Source organism: Platichthys flesus, chromosome 7 (assembly GCF_949316205.1).
Source record: "Platichthys flesus chromosome 7, fPlaFle2.1, whole genome shotgun sequence".
Classification (NCBI taxonomy): Eukaryota; Metazoa; Chordata; class Actinopteri; order Pleuronectiformes; family Pleuronectidae; genus Platichthys; species Platichthys flesus.
In genome coordinates, this window is record NC_084951.1 from 21,052,825 (window position 1) to 21,075,971 (window position 23,147).

At 45.7% G+C, this 23,147-nt stretch overlaps 1 protein-coding gene across 1 annotated transcript in view; it reads right to left on the reverse strand.

Moving 5' to 3' along the window:
- LOC133956950 (cadherin-4-like) overlaps window positions 1-23,147 on the reverse strand; it is a 198,469-nt gene that overhangs the window by 89,358 nt on the left and 85,964 nt on the right. Inside the window, exon 3 of the mRNA XM_062392323.1 lies at window positions 15,190-15,213. Within this exon, the coding sequence (XP_062248307.1) occupies window positions 15,190-15,213 (24 nt within the window). The remainder of the gene's footprint in view (window positions 1-15,189; window positions 15,214-23,147) is intronic.

Genomic DNA, 23,147 nt, shown 5'->3' on the forward strand with positions numbered 1-23,147 from the left:
GCACTAACGCTCCAACAGCGAGCTCTGCCTCTGGTTCACCGTTTCCTTTAAAAGCTTCATAGCATGATGAGGGGCCCATCACTAAAGTATCATATTTGTTGCACATAATGATGATGCTCAGTGAAGCTAAGAGCACATTATGCCGACGTACTCGCGCTGCTCAGATTCGTCATAACCCTGGTTTAATCAAGTCTAATTGTCGAGATTATGAGGACTTGTGTATGTTAATGCCTCGACAAACACCAGAACTGGAACAAGTATCGTCCCTCAGGAGGGTTTACCTCATTTTCCTCTGCTATTAGTTCATGTTAAGCTGTGACTCAGCTGAAGACAAATACGATAATGACGAGTGGGATCAAGCTTTATTTATGACTGCCAACATCAAATACTGCGTTCTGGGTGAAAGTGGGGACTCATGAGCATGTTATGCGGGATTAATAATGCAGATATGTGTGTGTGATGAGTACAAGAACCTCTCATGAGCTATCTGATTCACTTCGGGATCAAATGATATATTCAGCTCCGTCTAATCTGCTCTGTGGAGACGCTGGCTGTTGACAATTATCCATTCGCTTTCCATTTGCACTAAAGTTGAATCTCTCATTCAAACAAGATATAACAGCATCTGAAAGCAAAATGAATAATGAAAGCCCCCCCCCCCCCCCGCCCTGGAATTCCCATTTCCCCAACAGGATCTCTATTAATGTTGATTGACCCTGGCTCGGTCACCGCCACTCTGCCACAGCTCACCGCTCACCCTGTGCCTGCCTGGGTGCCAGTGCAGGTTAGCCGGTATACGAATAAGTCCCGGTGGACATTAACAGTAAGAAGTAGGGCAGAGGATCCGGTGGTGAGCTCCTCTTCCCACCCTCGCTCTCAATCCCCTCATCAGCAAGCTGTTAATATTTAATTATACGAGCTTCATTTCACACACTCCAGCCGAAGCCGTGAGGTGGAGATGGAGGCATACGGGGGACCACTGTGAGGGGGAAGTAATGAAAAGGAATCTGGACGGTTGGTCGAGGATACGAGACGGAGAGGGAGGGAAAGAAGTAGAGCGTGGAGGAAGGGGGGGGGGGGGGTGCAGGTGGCCTGCAAGTTTAACCAGGCAAGTCAGTTAAATACATTATACAGTACGAGGGGTGTTGGACCCATTAAAGGTGAATGTCTGTGAACGGGAATGCAAATACAGATTAAACATAGTCTGAATATAACGATGGAAAACATGACTGCTCCCCAGAAGTGAAGCCAAAGAGTCTCAGTTACGACCTGGTGGCTGGCTGCGAGACAGGTCACTAAACACCCCCCCCCCTCTCCATGTTAAGGGTTGGGACATGAACCAAAGTAAAAATGTCAAGATGGTCATTTAAGTTCATTCCTATAACAACCGATGTACGTCCAGGTGTTCATTTTCCCAGTAAGTTTGGTTTTAATCTTTTGTTATTTGCTTGATGCTATAAAATGACAACTGAGACTGACTCGAAATCAGTTTAGAGTGCTCGTCAATCGCTTCTCTAGTTTTCACAGTTTCTCGTTCATATGAGACATGTGCTCCATACATGCAGTGTTGTATCCGCTGGTAGACGTCAGTGCAGCCATCCGTCTTCCCCTCGTCTTGCTAATGCAACACATCCCCCCCGTTTTGTTGACGAATGGCCTCACTGATATTCGTTCTGCTGTGCCCCCCCCCCCCCCCCCCCCCCCCCTGAACCTCCCCCTTCTCCGGCGAAGGTGCGAAGCGCTGAATATACTCAACAGAAACTTTTTGTGCAGTTGAAATTATAAACAACTCGATGTCAGAGCAGAACGTTTCTAATCTTACAGAGCCATAATTAATTCTAATAGCAGGGGATAACTGGATGTGCGTCTTCCTAAAATGTTCATCTGTTCATTTCTCCCATTTATTTCCGCAGATAAGTGCGACGGCTTTTCCCAGATTATCTGACAGAGGAGAGACTTTAATGATACAAACAGGCAAATTGGGCTGCTGTGTACATTAGGATTCTCCTCTCTCTCTCTCTCTCTCTCTCTCTCTCTCTATCTGTTTACATTTTACACATGACCAATTTAAACGGGAAACCTCCTGCCAAGTTGCTGGAACTAATGATGAGTAGGTTCAAAGCTCCGCTGGAACTTTTTCAGCAGCGTGTAAGTCACACGAACAGTTTCAGGATTATTATTCAGGGAACTTGTGTTCATGGTATTTAATGTTGAAACTGTGTCCTAATATTAGACCTGTGGGCTATTTCCTTTTTAACAAATCTTGTAGGAGTGAGATCTTGCAGATGAAGTGGTCGAGTATTAATAATTTATGACTGGGGCTTTTTATAGAGCACAGCCCCTGAGATTCATATTTCTATTCACATTAGGCCACAGAAATAAGCTAAAGTTTTAATAAATAGGTATTAAAACTTTAACTGATATTAATAGCACCAATTAAAGGGCATGCTGTGGAGCCATGCATCATTTCTGTACTGGTAGAGAGGAAAACCCACTGTGCAGAACCACCCTCGGCCCTCTGTGTCTCTCACTCACTTTTATCCTTCTCTCTCCGTCTCACTCTTTCTAATTCCCCCGCGCACGGTCTCTGCACTCCATCACTGCCTCCTTTCCAAAACAGGAGATAATAAAGAGTAATAAAGATAAAGAGTTGACGCTCTGTAGTGGAGTCTGTGTGGAAACATTAACATCTGTGCAAACCCTTTATGGCCATCATAAATTGAAAAAAAAAAAAAAAAAAAGGTTCAGTGTGCCATAAATGCGAGAGACGCAGCATTTTACTCCACCTCATCATTCCACAATCAATTCACTGAACATTACCACGACAGGACGAGAGCCTCTGACCGTCCGGGGTCGTGATTGATGAGCAATTCTCCTTGTCTCCCACATCATCGTTTCCTCCAGTGTGCCAGGTCAAATGGTGTGTGTGACGCCGCCAGTGCTCAGTCATTTCAGTTTATGAAGTGGAACCTGCGCTGGACGGTCGTGCCATTAAAAGACGTTAGCATGCACGTCTCTGCCGCAGGGATCGAGCGCATGCACGTTGGGCTGTTTTAACCAAAGCTTAAGTTCACAGGTGAGTGAAAGAGGCAGCATGGATGTTACTGCTGTTTGTCTCGATGCTTTCAGCTTTAGTAGCACTAGGATTGTCTCCCTCTCTCCCTCTCTCCCCCTCTCTCTACCCAGGTTCCTGCTGGGCCCAGGGAGACATGGTGGTACAGGATGAAAAGGTAGTGTGCCTCCTTTGTTCTGCAGCTCTGAACTCTTATGATTCATACTATAATGTTCTTACTGGAGCCAAGAGAAGCCATTGACTTAAATAACAGCTTCTGTGTTCTAATTTGTGATGGGATTTATCCTGCTGCTCGGGCTGGTGTAACTCTAGAGTGTCTGGTGAGCTGATCAGTGTGAGCAGTCAAAGAGAAATGAGATCGCGGAGAGGGGAAATGAAGACGGAGAGGGACGGAGGAAGCCTCAAAGGGAGAGCTAGGTTTCTACTTCTTTGCTCCAATGGTTCCCGATGAAATTGATTCTCATACCTCCTGGGATCTCCTGCTGTCCCCTCTCTCCCCTCCGTCCCGCCTCCATTACATACCTGTCCAGGGGATGAATGATCTACACATTACCCATGAGTACCGCTGACCGGTGCACGCATCAGCGACTCCCAGCGCTCTGGGACCTCACCAGACACGCCGAAGAGGCAGAGTGAGAGGCCGAGCCCGGGGAAAGGGCGGATGGAGAGAAATAGAAACGATCAAAGCCGGTGATGGAGATGAGCACGGGAAAGAGAAAGTCAACGCGAGCGAGGGAGGAAGAAATCACCAATGTGACGTGGGTGAAAAGGTGTGGAGGTGTGATTAGGTCAGCAGACCAACAGGGACAATGCACGCAATGAGTTAGTGTATTATAACATAGGCAGGGGAGCGGAGGATGAAGTTAAAAAAAAAGATTAGGGATTCCCCGTGAAAGAGATGAAGAACAGATGGAGAACGAGGCTCAGGGCGCCTGTTCACGGTGTTATAGGCTTTGCCACCAAATAGCTCAGAGGGAGGCAATCAGCGCTGCGCCTGTGGTTTCATCCCTGTAGTTCACCGCTGCTCTCCCGGGGGATAGGTGTCACTCGTGTGGAGAAAAAGAGAGCAGCCACTTGTAATGAATGGAGCTCTTTATCTGAGCCTGAAAAGCAAGTTATTACCTACTGAGTAGACACTACGGAAAACCAGCTCCATTTCCATGGCGGTGATCCCCAGGGCCGGATGGAGGAGGGGCGGAATGGGAAAGAGCAAGTTCCTATTTGGTGCCTCATTTTGTAACAGGGTACGACATCTCCGGCCTCCGTGCCTCAACAAGCCCCGGAGCATGGCCGAGCATCACTGACGAGAGGAGCATTAGTGTGGAAGGCTGCAGGCAAAGCACACAACAACAACACCCGCTGGGGAGGCCTCAGACTCTCCAGCTCCTTTCTGCATTTCAACTAGGGAGATGGGAATGTTTCAAATGTATTCATTCAAGTATTCACAGCATCGGAAACTTCACTTTTTCACTTGTCTCAAAAAAGAGGGTTTAGCCGTAGAACGATATCGTTTTATTTTGACTCTAATTAACACTCAGGGCAAGTTAAAGGTGGCTGAATTATGTATTTATATAAGTTTAACTCATAATTTACACAAATGTTCAGCTTTGTGGAAGTGAAATACAGTTTTTATTAACCATTCTGTACAAATCACATGCTCCTGTGGGAGCTAATCTCCTCAGGCCCAAAGAAGTGGGATTGTATAGTGCTATTAAAAACAGCTATGAGTACTGTTCACTCTGTAGTGGACTGGCCTGACCTTCCACCCACTGTACACTCCGATCCAGCTGCTTGTGATTGTAAATATTTATTAGTACAACGATGAAATAAAGAAAAGGGCAGATACAGACACTATAAGCCATGTACCTGTAATTACTCCAGAACCTCCCCACACTGTGTGTCTGCAGGCGGTGGAGAGGGAGGATGGAGCCAGTCGGAACCCTCTGTTCTCCAGCTCTAAAGGCTCCGAGAGCCGCCTGGTTCCACTGGTGCTGCCCGATAGCTTTAATTGGTCTCCTCTGGATAGCAGCGGAGCGCGGAACACTTACCCACTAATGGAGTGAGCTGCAACAGGAGTAACGACTTTCATTCACACACACATATGTGCATACATGTGCATTCAGACAGTCGCACACATATTAGTATGCACAAGCTCAGCTGTATGCGTGTGTGCATGTACAAAGTAAAGCGTTGATCCTCCTGGGAACGCCTGCAACTCTCTCCATCTCACTCCTCTCTGCATCGAGACATAAATCCATTTGCCTTCAGGAAAATCCTATGTGAATATATTTCCCCTACATATGATGTTGGAAAGACAAATGACTTCTTCCATGGTAGAAGCTAACACATCCAGGCAGGATGTACAAACTACAACTTTTGTGCAACTCCACTTTAAATCCCTTCTGGTGCGAGGAAAGATAATAAAAATAAAAAAGGATTGTACGATAGCTAATGTGCCATTTTGGTTAGTTATAGTGTGACGGAAAAACCCAGAGTGTGGTGAATTAAAATCATGCATCTGAAACGTGCAAAGTAGGAACAAAAAACAGAGGGAAAGAATAATCTGTTTTCCTCTTCTGACTCTCGGGGGAATGATTATAGATGTTATTATTTTCACGGACAGATGCTGTTTGTACCGAGCAGCCCATCTCCAGAGCTTTGCAACTCGCAAGATGAGAGAGAGAGGGGAGCAGGAGAAGAGAGGAGAACACAGACAGACGGTGATACCACCGGTGGAAGAGCAGTACGTGAACCTCCACTTTTATCTAATGAGCATCCGAGACAGACCGAGAAACAGACCACTCCCTATCTTGCACTGCTTGCCCGAGGAATTACAGCATTGAGGACGGGGGTATTGCTAAAAGCCACATAAACACACCGCACACCCGGCGACTCCTCCATCGCCTCCGTATGAAACAAAAAAACAGAGCTTGGAGTAAAAACATGAAAGGCGAGCAAAGGCAAATTGGCGAAGGGTAAACGTGCAAAATAGGGAATAGGGCAGAGAAGGCGAGCGAGAATGAACCGTACAGCGGGAGTGTGATCCTCTTTAGCATTTGAGCTACACGCATTTACTGACTGAATGAGCGCACGAGGCTCCAGGACGTCTGAAGTGCACGGAAACAAAGCTGACGGAGGAGATCAATCCACGGAACTCCACACATCCCAGCAGCAGCTGTCTCTCTAATTGCCTCCTTCACTGTCATCTTCGGCATCAATGCCATGCTAATGCTGCACCAGGTAATACTGGTTATGGTCCGGGGATAACTCCACTTCCTCTAATCAGCATTAGATTTCCATACAGAGCTTCTTTTTTTTTCTTTTCTGTGGGGGGCGGCCCCTCTGCATGTGGACTTAAGTTGTGTACAGTTCTTTTGCCACTGTGGCGTAGTGCCAATCTGGTTTGTTAATGGGCTAAGCAGTGTTTACTGTTCAAAGACTTCCACATGAATTATTGATGGCTGCGCGCTGGAGTTGTGCTTGGAATTAGCCGAGAATAATCCATCTGGGCCCACCTCACTTCTTAGGTGCCGTGTCTCTCTCCAGGGTAAACAGGCTGACTGCAGACTTGTGTAAATTAGCCAGTATTTTGTTATTCTGATTCCTGCTGAGGATATAAAGTGGATCTTTTAAAAGGAGCACACGAAGCCGTGCGACTCGGCGTGGAGGCGGCGCGAGCACAATGGGACGGTGACCGGAGGGCTTTACTTTTCTCGGTGGAGGCACAAAGGCTAAGGAAGGCATGCATTCGTAATGTAAAATTAATAAATCAAGAATTATTTTTGAATCAATCTGTGATCTGAGCTTATGCACTTGACTGATCATTTGGCAAATATTTTTATTATATCATTTCCTTTCATGTAATCCATGATCCCATCAGGGCATCGAGGCAGCAGAGGCAAATCCCCCAAACCGGCCTGGTTATTGCCCTAATCATCCTCTCCTCTCACTCGCATCCCAATATTTATAACTTATTATCATATTAAAACTTTCACCCTTTGCTGTAATTTTTCCCCTGAAGCTCCTCTGTGTGGTTATGATGCTGCGTGCGGTTGCCCTCTCTTAAACCCTACAACAGTCTTAATATGAACTGTGCTCTGGAGCCACTATTTGTTTGGTTTCAAAGGGAGACCGAGGAACCCTGGAGATTGCGGGATGTTTGGAAAAAGGTAAAATAGGAAAGTTACCGTCTCCCATCTAATCTACCAGAAATGAATGGTATCACATGAGCCCATAGGACAGATGGCACCGACATTATGAGCTGCTTGTGAATATGCATTTGCTTGCACTGAAAAATATATAAGACTGTGCGAATTGTGAGAAGAAGAATGGCTGTGGGAGAAAGTCTGGAAGAAAAAACAAAAACAAACATTGGCAACGAGCTAGAGGAAAGACACGACTTCTGTATTTTGAAAACTTCTTCCCGCTGCACTCATGTGAGTGATGCCAATTTGTCCAGACCCCTGATTCATTTTCTTGGCGCCGTTTGGTGTGAGAAACGGAAACGACTTTGCATGTAAAGTTTGGTAATACACTCTTGGATTAGATCCATTGCTCAGACAGAAATGAACCCGCCTAAGCAAAGAATGCAGAAGTCTGTCAGGGGGAAACTGGCGTCTTTTTTCTTTAACCATTTCAACTTACTTGTTTACTTTTGCCTTCAGAATACCCATCTGCCATAACCGTGGTGACATGCCTTTGAGCCGCTGATGAGGTTTGGGAGCGCAGCACTGCAGAGGGGAGAAGCCTGCTTAATTAGTGGGACTGTGGAGTCGGGAGATGTGTTTATCTCATTATGGGCGTTTGAATGAATATTCACGTGTCCTCGCTCAGAATAATAGGGCGATTATTAAACCGAAAAAATCCCCAAATGTCTAAAAGAGCAGAAGATAACATGAGATCCAATGAGGTGAAAGCAAATGGCTGCGGTTTCAGGAGATGTTTCATGTTTCAATGGTTCACATTGTGCACCGGAGCGCAAAACCAGACACAGCACGGTTCTCAGCAAGCCTTTCTCAGGTTCCTCAGGTGTCTCGGTGCTGAGCGGAGATTGATGTGCTCCATCTTCCACTCCCCGTTGTCCCTCCCCAATCTGTATCCCTCTGCTTCACCTTGCTGAGCTAATCCAATCTGGCCAAATCCCTCTGCTAAGGAGGCCTGTACAGGAGCGGTCCTACTGGGAGCAATATGCCTCCCGCTTCATTGGCACCGGGAGCCCTGCAGGTCTTCAAGCCCAACCGCAGCGTTTTGTCAGTAAACAGACAAAGACGTATGAATCGTCTAAGTCACACGGAGCACGCCCTCTCGTGACAATAACACGTTGTGGAATCGTGACAAACTGGTATTTCGCTCCACGGGATTCCTGCGGCCCTGTTCCTCGGTGAACACCACACAGCAACAGAAGCATCTCCAGGGAGCCGCGGTCTAATCTCCCGGATACCTGCCACACACCATCAGGTGCGAAGACCTTTTCAATGGAGCCGCTCTACCAAGGAGAGGACAGTTATGATAAGCTGCAGTCTATCTCTACATAGTCAATTACACCGCACACCGCATGCATGGACGGCCCTGAAATCTCAATCCACCGGTGCAATCGGTGTTGCACCCTAATGAGCAGCGCAGGCGATATTAAATTAAGTTCATCCATCAAGGGAACAGGCTGTTCCTCCATCTAATTGGCAGTTGTGGCTTAAGAACAGGATTCTGCAAGAGAGACTGGTCAGTGGTTTATTCCATCTCCATTCTTTTTGTTTGACTTGTCTCCGCTTTTTATCTGCTCCGTCTTTCCCTGAGAAAGGTTTCCGTGCCCAGACGGCCTTAATGAGTCTTAGATGTGGGTCTGCCGAGGCTCTCTTTGTGTGGTTGTGTCTTTATCTCTGGCTCACACTCATTTGGACATGTTGCAGGGTTTAGCCTGGCAAACAAAACGCATTATCAGCCTCCTGTGGACAAATAACAAACAGCCTTTCACATAGCCAGCCACAAACACACATAAACACACACACATACACACAGACAACACTTCCGGTCTCATGCGCAGGCACCACGGTTCACAACCTGTGTCTCTTTTCTCCGGTCCCGTCACAGAGACTCCGGTCGGGCTCATTGGGGAGTTCGCACCGAAACCTACAGAGTCTTGTGTTGGCATTTAAATTCAATACATGCTGGACCTTATTAGTCGGCCGGAGGGAGGCAATATAGACAAGATGATGTCTATAATGACCCTTCTCTCCCACAAAGCACACCCAGCTGACTCTAAAGAAAAAGAAAGGTCAAAGTAATCATGCTTCTCATTGCAGGGATTCTGAAACTCAGCAGAACACAAACAGTGGCATGTTCTTACTACTCGTGCAGTCGTTACTGCTGCATGTAGGCACACACAGGCCTTTGAGCAGTTTCTTTGCATATGATAAAAAAATTAGATTTCATTCAATGAAAGAGTTGTTTTTTACACCAATCCTCAAACTATAATATAGAGACCGAAGAAGGAAACTAGAAATTGAAGGTGGCAGATAGAAAAACAAGCTTAACGATGTACAGCAACATGAGAGGCTCAGTGACGTTGTACTCAGGCAGAGCTGTGATGATTCTTTGAACTACATGTTACTTTTCTATGGTAAAATGCTAAGATTAGCTAATTAGAGCTGAACACAAGCTCTACACTGGTATGATGGAGTGTATAACACATTAATACAATTAACTAGAATACCTGTCAGTAGAGAAACACCAAGATCCAACGTCTTATTTAAATTCAATCAAGCTCATAAGTATCAGGTCCACTTAATGTGCCTGATTTTTGTTTTTTATTAATGAGGATTAATCCATCCAAGTATTCCCCGGTAATTAATATAAATTGCAGTGGACTGAACACATAATCCACCTGTATCATCATATACTGTCTTTAGTCAATACAAACTCTTCAGATGTACACTGCTATGAACGCAGACACCACGCTATTAAATAGTCAAATTATTCATCGTGTCATTATTATGATTTGAAGAAAGTTAGGTGACATCCCTCTGCATTTATAACTTCTATTTTCAGCATTCGTCTCATCTCCTTGTTATTTACCGTTTGATTAAATGAAAATTAATTTACGCCATGTATTTACTGTCACCCGGTGAAGTCAACAAAGAGGGAAGTATCTTTGATCTATAAAAATACATGTTTAACGCGTCTCATTTATCAAAGGCTTAAGTAAATCCAAAACAAATCTGTGTTAAAAAAACAGTAAATTACTCTAACCCTGTCATGAAGTGTAGTTGAAGTTGTGAAAGTGACAGTGGTAATCTGTGAGTCGCCCATTTGGAACGAATGATGATGAACTAATAATGAAAAACGTATGCGTTCGTTCTGCTCCTCTGAGCCAAGGTAAAACCGTTAAAAGAGGATTTTACAGGCTACACAACTCAACAAAGGGATAGTGTTTTCATACACAAGGTGCTTGCATCCTGGTTTGCTCCTTTAATGTGAAATCGAGACACAGGTAAACTGAATATCACCCCAATATTTGACGTATTGCTTCTGCTGCAGTGAAGTAGTGAAAAAGCTCGTGTTGTTTCCACAACGTGAGGCCAGTGATGTACGTGTAAAAGCCACTCGGGCGGTTTTAAATTTTGCACTCAAGATCTCGTAAACATAAAAAATGCATTTTGTGTCTCGAAGGTGGAGAAGAGCCGTGACTCCTCCGGCTGCTGCTGCTGCTCATACGTTGTTATGGTTGTTAAAAATCATGGACAGGACCAAGGAAGCAGGATGGGGTTTTAATTTCATTAGGTTTTTCATGAGGCAGAGCAGACAGGGGCCCTCACAAATCATTATTTACACCCTGGCTAGTGCTCAACTTAATGTGTATTATTGTATCTGCAAACTAATCACACTCGGATGTGCCTGTGGCAATCGGACAGGATATTTCGGAGCGGGATTTATGAGGCTGTTAATGGCCGAGGATCTAACGTGAGGATTGCAGTATTGTGAATATCAGTTACCGGTCATTAAGAGGGAGTTTAGTGAGGTAACTTATAAATGGTCCCGAAAAATAATCAGCAATTTTAAACACAAGATAATAATCCATAGATATGATCAATTGTAAAGTATTATATTAATTGGGTTAATATTCGAGTATCCGTATGTCTTCAATCTTCAGAGGTAACACAAGAAGAAGAATCTGAACAGCTTCCTGACAGTAGATTTCTCTTCATGGTGGCTTTGGTTCTTCAAAGTGCTTTCCCCTGTAAAACTATACTTTCAATTAGTTCCCCAGAACTTTCTGGGAGGCTTTGCAGACAAAAAGTTCGAAGAGAAACTGGGACCATCAGCACATTGGCAGAAATGCACGTACACTTAATTCAAATCCTGTGTCTCCTCGACTGGAGCTAAACAGCCTCTTTTCACAAGACAGAGAGAAAGTGCTGCCCGCGAGGACAGAGCGTCTCCAATTTAGCTTCAGTGGGAAGGAAGATGTTGAGGAAAATGTAATGAGGGGCAGATCTGGAGAGAGAGAACTTTGGAGAGGAAGAGGGAGAGAGAGGGAGACAGAAAGACGAGGGGAACGACGTCGTCTCAAAGTCGGTTGACAGGTAAATTAGCACGTGGGGCTAATGGGGCAAAAAGCAGCCCAGGCCTCGTGGTCACCTTTTCACTCTGAAAAACAGGCGGCTCGTCGACCCTCCATTACCTCTGTCACTCTGCTTCTCGGAGTTTAGCATCTAAACACGAGAACACACCCCTCGACTCCGACACCGACAACGCCAGAGACATACTAACGACACGCAGTCCAGCACGAGGACGCCTTCAGCTGCCACGCGTGGGAACACAGAGGGAGAACTTAATCTAATAGGATTCAGAGGGAATTGGAGACGAATCTCGAAATGTTCAGAAAGCTTTTTCGAGATGTCTGCCCTTTTTGATTGATTCTCCTGTCAGGCTTTTTAGCAGAAGTGAGAAGCGGCGAAAGGGAATCGTGGATCACAGCGTGCATTTGGAATCGGGTGTGTGTGGAGTTTGTTTACGAGATGCTCATCAAGGCGAGGGGGCAAATCTCTGCCGTACTTTTTTCTCCCCCTTCCAGCGGGAATCAATATAGCCAGAGAGCTTGTTCTCTGCATCTCCCCGTCGTCCATTTTCATTCCAATCACTTTGCTGTGTATACCCTTGGTGCCACAGAGGAGTCATAGATCAACACTGTCGCAAAGCAGGGGGGGAGGAAACGTATGCATGTACTGTATGTGTCTGCGCAGCCAAAACGTGGACATGCATAAGTGTTTGTGGATCAGCGCCAGAGAGACCACAGTTGGGCATTACCACATATCAACGTGCTTGTCTTCCCGTAGCGGGTTGTCTGAATATTTCATCTAATCATTAAACGCTGACAGGCCTCACCGAGTAGCGCCACTGATCCCCGTCAGAGGAATACAGGGCCTGACTTCATTAGTCCTGTTAGTGCTAAGCTGCTCTACCCTCACTCACGCCTGGCTTAACCTGCACAGCGATAAATGCTGAGCGGAGGAGGAAAGATAGGCAAAGGGGAAGAGAGGTGAAACCGGAGGAAAGCAGCGACAAAGGCCTTTTAAAGAGCGAAGCAAAAAGGTGCCAGAGTCGGGCATGGAGGGTGGGGAGGGGGGGGAACAGGAGGGGAGTGGGAGGGCAGGGAGCGTGTGAACCTTGGGTTTCAGAGGCGGGGGGGAGAGGATAAAGCTCAAAGGGGTGTTTGAACTGTGAGGGATTTACAAATGCAAAAAAAAACGGGCAAAACAACCGATTGACTTGTGTTGCGATCGATCGATCATCGACAGCCAAAGTGCTTCACTGCGGTTCCATCGTGAGGCTCCTGTGAGCTGAAGAATTACCACTGACCTCTGTGCACACACACGCATCTTCATTTATGCATAAGCCACTTCATGCTGTCACATATGCATCTAAGCAGATAAAGATATGCACGCACATCTTTGGTCTCAGCAGATTGCCCCGGTAGATTCTCTCCCACCCGGGCCCCACGCCCCTCGCACTCAGTCTTGTCCTCCTGGCAGCAGAGGTTTTTGGCCGGCTTCAGTACGCCCACAGGCCCCGGAGGGACAGCCCGTGACGGATGGCACAGCGCGTGACTCCAATTCGATTCAGCCCATTGGATAAATTTATCGCTGGCATTTTGAAAATGAAATTAGAGGGACGTCTCCCAGAGACTGTTTTTCCAGCGCAGGTGCCATAAATATACTTGGTTTGGCAGAGGAGCGGGAGAGGGAGTGCGAGAAGGCTGGAGGGGGGCTGGATAAAGGATGTGGTGGTCGGGGGGGGGGCAGATAGGTGGGGATGTTCCGCAGAAGTAGAGGAATAAAGAATAAGGTCACGTTATAATGAGCTTCTGTATCAATCATGGTATTGGAGGGAAACATCAGTAAAGGTTAGGCAGCCATAGACTGAACACTACCCGGGCCTTAAAGACTGCGTGCTGTCCTTCAGTCGAATACATGCTCTGTCCTAATCTTCTCTTTCAGCGGGTTCTGCATATTGACAGATTGTGTGATGACATCGGCGGTGTGCACAAATGTCCTGCTTTCTGCATCTTTCACGCTAATGCACACACAAACACCCTCACGCACAGATGCACACACACACACACAAACACACACACACACACACACACACACACACACAAACAAACACAGTTTATGTACATTATCTTTGCCTCAAGGCCCCGTGGCTCTTCAGCAGCAATGACACTGTCAGAGCTGCATATCCATCTATAACTCAGAGGGGATGAATGAATGCGGCTGGTTCTTTTTCTCCGTGACAGCCTTAATGTGTGGGACCGAGCGACAGTGAATGTGTCTCCTGATGCTTTTCCCGACTCGACGTGATTTGAATTGAGGGGGGAACACACAAGTCGTGCGGGGGGGGGGTCACGTGACCTTATTTAACTCGGCCTCATTCAGAAACATATACGAGTGTGGCTATGGAGGGATGATGTACGCCATGTCAGCCTCTGCTCGTGTTCAGCATTCATCAGAGAGCGAGGCCAGGGCGGCTCACATCACTTACCTTTATAGGTCCATCCGACAAACAGTCACCTCCTCACAACAGTGTGTACGTGTGTGAGTATAAACTGTCGCACACATGCACGCCGCCAATGTCTCTTTCACTGTATCTACAAGCGGCTTCAGTGGATTCAAAGCCGTGTGAAGGGGGGGGGGAGAAATGTCACTGTGTTCCCAGAGACACACTCCTGCTGTTTAGGGTTTTTTTTGCGAAATATAAATGTTGTGCATTTGAAACCACATCTACATGAAGATGAAAATAGTTTTCCCTGCTGTCTGTTCTGCTCTGGTGAAAAAGCTCGTGCAAAAAAACAAAACCCAAGTTCTCACGAGCACAGCAGGGAATCAAAGAAAGTTTCAACGGAATCAGCGGGGGGGAGTTCTCCTGAGTGATCGCGTGCTTCTCCTTCGTCTTCGCAATCACCGAGCGTGACACACCCCTCTGCCATTACTGTATCTCCACCAGGGAGAGCGGGGGGGAGGGGGTGCGGAAGGAGCTCGGTGCACACACCTGCAGGCTGTCGCTCACAACAACGCCCCCCCCCTGGAGCTGTTTAGTCACTTTGGCCCCATCAACTTACAAAACAGCCTACAGGTACTTCCCTAAAATCTCCCCCCCAAACACAAACAACCACAAACACACACACACACAATTTCCTTCTCACCCGGAAGACCCGCTATGCAAAGCAATCCCCCCCCCCCCCCCCCCAAAACCTCACATTAACATACACATGCAACTGTGGAGGAGTCTTCACAGAGCTGTGTGATTACTCTCAACATAAGACGCGCAGAAATCAACGCATAAGCGCAGACCGCGGGCTGTCTATCATTGTGGGTTAGCAGGATAATTGAGTCTGGGGTGTCAGTGGGCGTGAGTGATTGACTCCGTAATCAAACAGATTGTTCTGTAACGGAAACACTGAGGGACTCCGGTTTCAAATCAACATCAACACCACCGCGCCGTGTTATTCATCTCATTAGCGGGAGAGAAAAAGCTTGAGAGCGCGCGGAGCCGCACACCTACACGGCACCCAAGTGAAAACGCGAGGGGCGCCACAGGTGACTGATTGAGTGCTGTCTTACCTTTCTGCGGTGAAACTGCGGCATCTGTAGATAAAAGAGAGAGGAGACACAGAGGAGCGTGTTAGGAGTTGACAGCACACACATAAAACGCAGGAGATGACAGCCGGGGAAGTGATTTGCTGGGAGGGAAACAAGCCACCCAGGAGGATAAACAGACAAGGGCGGGGGTTGTACACAACCGGGGGGGGGGGTCTCTCATCTCAGACCTGTGGAGAATATTCCCCTTTACCAACCCTCGCACTCAGTCATACCTCATTGATCATGCAGTAGGTGTACTTAGCGCAACCCGCAAACGATCACAGCAGCTTTTCTCCAATCCACCAAGCGAGAGAGAGAGAGAGAGAGAGGGAGAGAGGGAGAGAGAGCGGGCGGGCGAGAGGGAACAAAAAGTGGAATCCGAACAAACACATCGGAGAGCGGCATCAAGTAGAAAGATGAGAGTCTCCAGACCTTTGGAAACCTCTTTCACAATTTACCTGGAGTGAGCTGTGTAATAAGTCAAAGTAATGCCACCGAGTTGCAGCAGGACAGAGCAAATCAAATCCTTTTAGAAAGCATTTTGGGTTCTTACTCAGAGCCCACTGGAGACACTCCGGGCCCCGAATGCGTAAATCAAAACACAGCCCGCTCGCAAAGGGGAAGAAAGGACTGCAACACATTGTTTTATACAACAGAGCATTTATTTAAAAAACAAAAACCCAAACAGAATGAAGTGGTATGCTGTAATCTTGCTAGATTGTTCCAGGACAGTATTCCTAAACTCCCAAGGTTTCATTTTTATTTAATAAACTTGTCAAACTTGCCGTGATACAACAATAAATAAATAAATAACGAAGGGAGACAAAAGTCCTTTTGTCTCTTTTTTATTACTTTGTACTTTCGGCAAAGTCTTTAGAAAACCTCTCGGCTGGCCATGTGCCCAAAAAGCCCAAATGGCCACAGACATGGGAAGGCAATAATTGAATCCAGCTGGATTTGTGGTGTACTGGGATGAGGAAGTGATAATCCAAAGCTCTGTCTAATTGCCAGAGTAAAGATGGCGTCCATTGTGGAGGTGGCATCGGTGTTTATCAAGGCAGTGTGGCGTGGGATTGGACTGAGCATTAGGGCTTTACTCACTTTTGTTTTGGGAGGTGTTACAGTGGATTTGAGTAAACATTGGCCCCTCTGGTTATTACATGGTCTGATTGTCTGCTATGCGACTGTCCATAAGCTCTGCATGTCTGGTCTAATCTGAGAGGAGGCTTCAAATAATTAGTTAGTGAAGCACTCGCACGGCCCGGCGCAGTCAACCCTATCAGGAAGAAGAAAAACCTTGGTCCATTTCCTTTTCACCCCAAAGGCTTAAAGACTCTCACCACTGTTAAAGCCCTCAGGGTGGCTGCATGGCCGATAAAATATTATCCAACATGTCCCGACCACTGCCGCGGCACTTCTTCTTTTTGTCATTTGTTATATTAAAAAAGGCTAGAGTGTGTCAAATGGAAATGTTCTGCCAAGCACTTGTAGTACAAGCAGGCTCAGGCACTTGTCTTAAACTTGTGAAGGCCGACTTTACAAAGGACAGGACGAGTTCCAAAAGCTTAGGAAACATTTTTTGGCAAAGACAAAGGGAGAGTTTTGTCTTTGCTGAAGAACATACCTGATTTATCATAGCTAAATATTATTTTTTTATTTTTGGGTGAACTGTATTTTTTAACGTTGTTATAACTTGAGTAAATGAGAAGACAAAACTTTCTGGAACAAAAGGCTGCGAAGCCAAATTAAAAGCTAGAGACATCTCAATTTAAGTGTGATTTAATACTAATTTAATAAGGCATAATTATAATTATGAATCAATTATTGGGCCTATGAACAGCTACCTGCAGTAAACAGCAGGGTGCCACACCGTGTGTCCCTTCCTGCACTCTGGTATAATGCATTTGGGTTGGGGAGACATTTTTAAATAAAATGTAATAACATGATCTCTATTAGCACTATTTTGAATATGATAAATAATGAACACAAGCACCAGCTCGGAGATAGTGAATAATCAGATGAAAGCGCTTCTTCCCTCTGTGGAACTTGCCGGAGTCATTATGGTGATTGGTGTCGGCACAGAAAACCACCATCATTGATTATTGCATCTTCTCACCCGCTATCGTTGGCTCGCGTGGATTTGGAGACTTATTTGCGGTGAATGTGTGAGTGCTGTTTTGATGTGAAACGGCCCACATGTCAATAAAGGCCCCCCCCCCCGGTGCAGAGCGGGTCTCGTCAAGTTAAGCCGGCCCAGCAGCACGGCCAAGAACATGAAACGCTAGTTTCTGAAGAAGTGAATGTCCCACAATATTTTCCCTCTACTGAGGTCGAAAGAAAGAAGTGGAGGAGAAGAGAAACGGAAAGGAAGAGTGGCTCAGAGACAATTCATTATTCATTTAGGTAAACAGCTATATGAGACTGTTTAACAGCACAGCAGCCAAGAAGTGAGCACAGACCAAATCACAGGAATTAGACATGTGTACAGGGTATTACAAAACCTAATCACATATATTGTATCAGTCATTCCTTTAACAAATAAATCTATTTGATTCATTTTTTTGGATTAAATCCACGCACTCAGTCATTAACCAGAGAAGGAGTAAAAGTTTGGAGCTTGGAACGACAGCCTACGATTACTGTAATCAGACTAAAGCTGAAGTTCCAGTGCTTGAAGTGGAGAACGTTCCAAGTTAAAATCGACACACACGCAAAATGAGTTTATATCAAAACTCCGGATCTCAGAGGGATCACACAAAAAAAAGAAGGGATCCATAAAGACGCCTGCACACAATGGGACGTTACTACAAACTCTCTCCTCCTGTGATGTGGGATGTTGGACTGAGAGATGATAGGGTTCAAACACGACCCATGTGGCAAACATCAACTGGAGCTCAGCCTCATCGAGACAGGTAACTGATCAAATAATCACGGTTCTCCTGTTCCAAACAAAGAGCCCGGCTTCAGTCGCTTGTGGAGTCTGTTTTTAGCACCTGAGCTGCGTTGTGAGGACGTGTGGTGTAATTTGGGGGTTTTCAGACGTCAGTGGAGTTTGCTCCTCGCGGCTCCTGAGGTTGCCATGGACACATTAAGTGGCGAGCTGGAGGCAGCAAACCATTGTCTTTCTCCTCAGCCGCAGGAAAGTTCACTCCCGAAACACAGCAGGAAGCAGTGGTAACCACAAAGCTGTTGAAGGAGCAATTACAGCCGTTATATAAGCATCTAATTTCAAAACTAAGCAATCGTCTTCTGGTCTGAAGTCTGTGAGCAGCAGATAGATAGAGAGGCCCAGTGGTGGATTTGCATGTGCAATGGATTCACACTCAATACGGCGTTGACCTGTCGATTGTGTACCCTGACCCTCTTCCGCAATATCAACCGCGATTGGCTCCTGCCCCTCGTTACCCCTCGAGTGATGAGCGGTAAACATGATGGATGGATTTCAAGCAGAATCCCTCGCTCAACAAGAATCCAAGACAAATGATTCTCTATCAAGCTGATGTGGCATTTTGTAAAAGTTTGATGCTGTGGCATGAAAACAACACGAGGAGTTGTCGAACATGTTGCACTGCAGGAGTTGTCAAACACAGAGTTTCATCAAATAATCGAGAAAGCTTCTTTTCTCTCTCTGTGAGCAACGAGCTGGTTCTGTTCACCCTCACTGTCGAAATGAAAGATCGGAAACACCGGCACCAGACCAGATTGGAGCCACAAACACTTTGTGATGGATTTAACTTTAATGACGACGGTGAGAACTACCAGCAGGGAGGAGAGCGGCTTCTAGAATAGTATCGCAGCTGTAGGTGCTAATTTCTTAACCTTGTTTAGTGTGATAACATCAATGCTGTAAAGCAGTTGTTTCTAAATGGTAAATGGTTTTGTAATTGTATAGTGATTTTCTAGTCTTGATGACCACTCATTCACAGGCTTCACAGTACAGCTTTGCATTCACCCATTAACACACTCATTCATACAGTGCATCTATTCGCAGTACTTTGTTATTCTATGGGGGGGCAATTCGGGTTCAGCATCTTGCCCAGGGACACTTCGGCATGCCGATGGTTCAGACTGGGGATCGAACTGCCGACCTTCAGGTTGGAGGACAACCACTCTACCCCCTCAGCCACAGCCGCCCACAGGGAAGATTGTATCATTAAAAGTCTTGGTTAGAGAATCTCTAATTTGAAATAAGGAAAAGACACTTCAAGTTTCTGACTGTTGTTCGTTTCTTAAGTTGTACAGTTACCTTTGATAATGTTAATGTTAAATCTAACGACAGCAGTCACTGAAACTCTAGTCCCCCCCACCCATTCCTTTACATACAGTTTACATCCCGGCCTTATTGAATTAGACTGCTATTGGAAACATGTCGTCCATTGACCCCTTAAAGTTAAGGCCTTACTGCCGCGCGCTCTGGGAATAGTTTTAATTACAGAGAGAAATTGGGTTCGATTTTTATCCCCATTGTTAAAAGTGAGGAATCCCTCCATCGCTAATCCTCGCTTTAAGAAAAAAGGAAAACTACATCCCCACTGGAAAGTGTGCAAGCATATGAATATAGGTTGTTCCTGTGTGAGTGGAGGAATCTGCACGTGAGCCTCGTGCTGCACTGTACCGGGTGCAGCTAAGCATGCAGGCTGCAGTGCTATCTACACATGATTCAGCCCTATTGATATATATCATCACTGCAATGTAATTAGGATAAATTTCAACTCTGTAGCTGCTCGTCTCTTAATCACACTCAGTGCTGGACAGTGACAGGCCAACAGTTAAAGTTCAGGCTTAAAGACGCCACTAAGTGATGGATGGTGACACCAGTCAGTTGTGACCAGTGACGCAGGTGTTAATGATTCTCCCCGGACTATGTAATGGTCCAGCTCATCCATGAATCATACACGATTAATACTGAATTTACATCCTGGTTAAAGTGGCTATATATATATATATATATATATATATATAAATAACAATGGCATAAAGAGCTGTTGTCTTACAAATCGACTTCTTTTAATCTCTTACTTCAGAACAATGGCGAGTGTTGCTAAGTGAAACGTGTTGGAGTTAAAGCTGATGGATGTTGAAGATCAGTTACTTTTTCATTAAAGACTAAAACAAAGTAAAGAAAGACGTCGTTCCGTGTTAGTTTCTGGAACTCAATTAAAAAATGGCAGCGTTACATTTTTTTTGGGGGGGGGACGTCAGAGTACAGTGTAGTTTTGACACAGGGGGATTATGTTTTGGTCATTTTGGCTTCGGGAGAATGACATCCACCCTCAACCCCCTCGAGTTCAGCATCAAACTTTGGTACTTTACTGATAAAGAACCATCTCCAGTGATGAAAAAGCAAAACCAATGTTAGCTCTTGTTTTTGTTTCTACCTCTATCTTTCTAGCTAGCTGCGAGCTCGCGAGTCTGCTGTGAGGAAGTAGCGCTGCTCAGAGGATGCATTATAAACTTGTCTTGTAAACAGAAAGATAACTTAAGACGTTTGCAAACAACCATCACCAGCTCGCGTAAGAAACCACGTTTGCCGGCAGAGAAAAAGAAGATGGGTTTTGTCAATGTAGTCCATTCCTCACATATCTGCTGTGCTACTAGTGAAAAGAGGATCTGTATTGTATTATAATAACAGTTTACCATTCACAATCACAAATTACTGTGAAACCTAGGATACTCGCATCCATAAATTCACTGTACAAGCACCGACTGGTATGTAACACGCTAACGTACCGTGATTCATATTAAATCTCCATAAGAACACGCATGTGCCGATTTAGGAGAAGAAAACAAGACAGCACGCAGTCCAGGGGTTTTAATTAGCCGTGTGCAGAGTATAGAGAACGCTCATCCGCTATGCACTGCTCAGGGAGAGCGGGGAGTGCTGCCTTCGTGCTCATTATGTACTAATGAGTTGTCTATTAATGAAAATGGAAAGCATTTATTTTGCGAGCACAAAGGGTTCAGCCGGATTAATTACTGCACTACAGCAACAAAATGAAAACGGAAAGTGCGGCATCACTCTTGTGTGGCACAGCACCCATTAACCAACTGCTATCGAGGCCTGGCCAACGGTGCCGCACGGTGCACACACCGGGAGCAGGGACTGTTTGCATGGGCCATTTAAGCGTCATTGTGAGCCGCACTTTCAAACAGCTCCTACGTACTCTTTGTGAGGCATGCATTATTAATCGCACATGAATAAATGCGTGTCGATATAAAATGTGTTTCCACTGCAACACAACATTTCTACAGTAGGCGCGTGTCTTTTTGTTGATTTCACTATAAAGACCCTTGTGTGTGAAATTCCTTAAAACATAAATGACTAGAAAACAAGAGAGTATTTTGATATAATACACAGCCAGAGGGTAGTAGGGGGAGGTGGGGATGAAGAAATGTGAAAACTGTGGCTCATGTGCTCAGAATGGAGGAAATTATGACACAGGACCAGAGGGAGGGCACGAGTGTGGCCGAGAAGAGCTGTGAGTTAATATAGCAGCGACTGTGGGATCCCCGCGATGATAATATCATTTTGTCATGCAGCATTTCCTTTCAAATGGTGATCAGAACCATTCTAATAGGCCGCTAACAGCTTGATTTCCCATTGGGCTCTCCTTGGAGAGGTCAGGGGAACGGGGGTGGGGGGGCTCTGGCAGCCTCAGCAGATGGTTCTTGATCAGATATTAGAGGCTGGGCGGCGAGGTCGTCTGGCCACGAGCGCTCTGTCCCGCCGGGGGGGAACAACACTCCGTCAGAACCTCCGGCCCGAGCTCTGCTTCCAGCGCCAGACGAATAGCTCTGCGTCCCGGCCAGACAGACAGCAGGGACACTGGAGCGGTGACAGACTGCTGTCCTTAAGCCTTGTGACAATCTGGGCAAAGGAAACTCAGAAACATGGCGTCTGCTGTCATTTATTGTCCTCCAGGAATTGATTTCACCATATTTGGGCCGTGCATGATTCGATGATAAATGGTTACGCAACTCCTGTCGCTGTCTGTTTCCTTTCATAAAAACAATGACAGGGACAACCAACAATACTACTGAGCTGGATTTGAAACAACTGTCCCTCTCCTCCCATCGCTCACTGTCCCTTTTGTAGCCATGTCTGCAGGAAAGATAAATCATAACATAACAGGAATCAGAGATTTAAAACATCAAAAGGTTTTTTTTTATATTGGGAGGATCATGTATTTTTTATTAAAACTGAAAATGAATCGGAGAATGTCAGCGTGAAAGCATCTCTCAGGCAAAAAAACAACAAGCATGAGAAGATAAATCCCACTTAGATAATTCTCCATCATCTATTGGCATCCCTCGCTCCTTTCCCTTCATCCCGCCTCATTTGTCAGTCGCTCCCTCCTCCATCGACAAAGTGGGGTGAACAAACACGCCGACCTGAGCTTTATTTATCCTTTCCCCGGCGACAGTGGCAGTTTAAAATGGCAGGGCTTTGGATATGACCTTCAGTTAGAGTGGCTCTCCATCAGTCATCGCTGCCACCCACAGATCAGACAGTGGATGAGAAGCCGCAGCGCCCACCACCGTCCTCCTCCACGTCTCTTATCCCACAGCTGAGATCTCTCATCCCTAAATTTGATTTTATTTTTGCCCTTTTCCTGCCCACGACCTTTCTTTACTTGGTGAATATTTAACTCAATATGTTACCTAACATCCAGGGTAAGTGCTGAATACTTAAGAGGAAACATAAAGGGTGCATACAATACCCTTAAATGCAAACAATATAAAAGTAGTGGGATGATATTTCCTAAAATAACTAAAATGGGACTTTGATCATATTTTTCAATAGTGTTCATTATAAGTGAGCATCAGCGTCTTAAATCACTCATTGTACACAGCTTTAAACGCCTTCATGCCCTGAGCTAGACTGTGACATCCTCCGTCACCTCTTTGAATCATTTATAACTTCTGCTTCAGGACGAGAG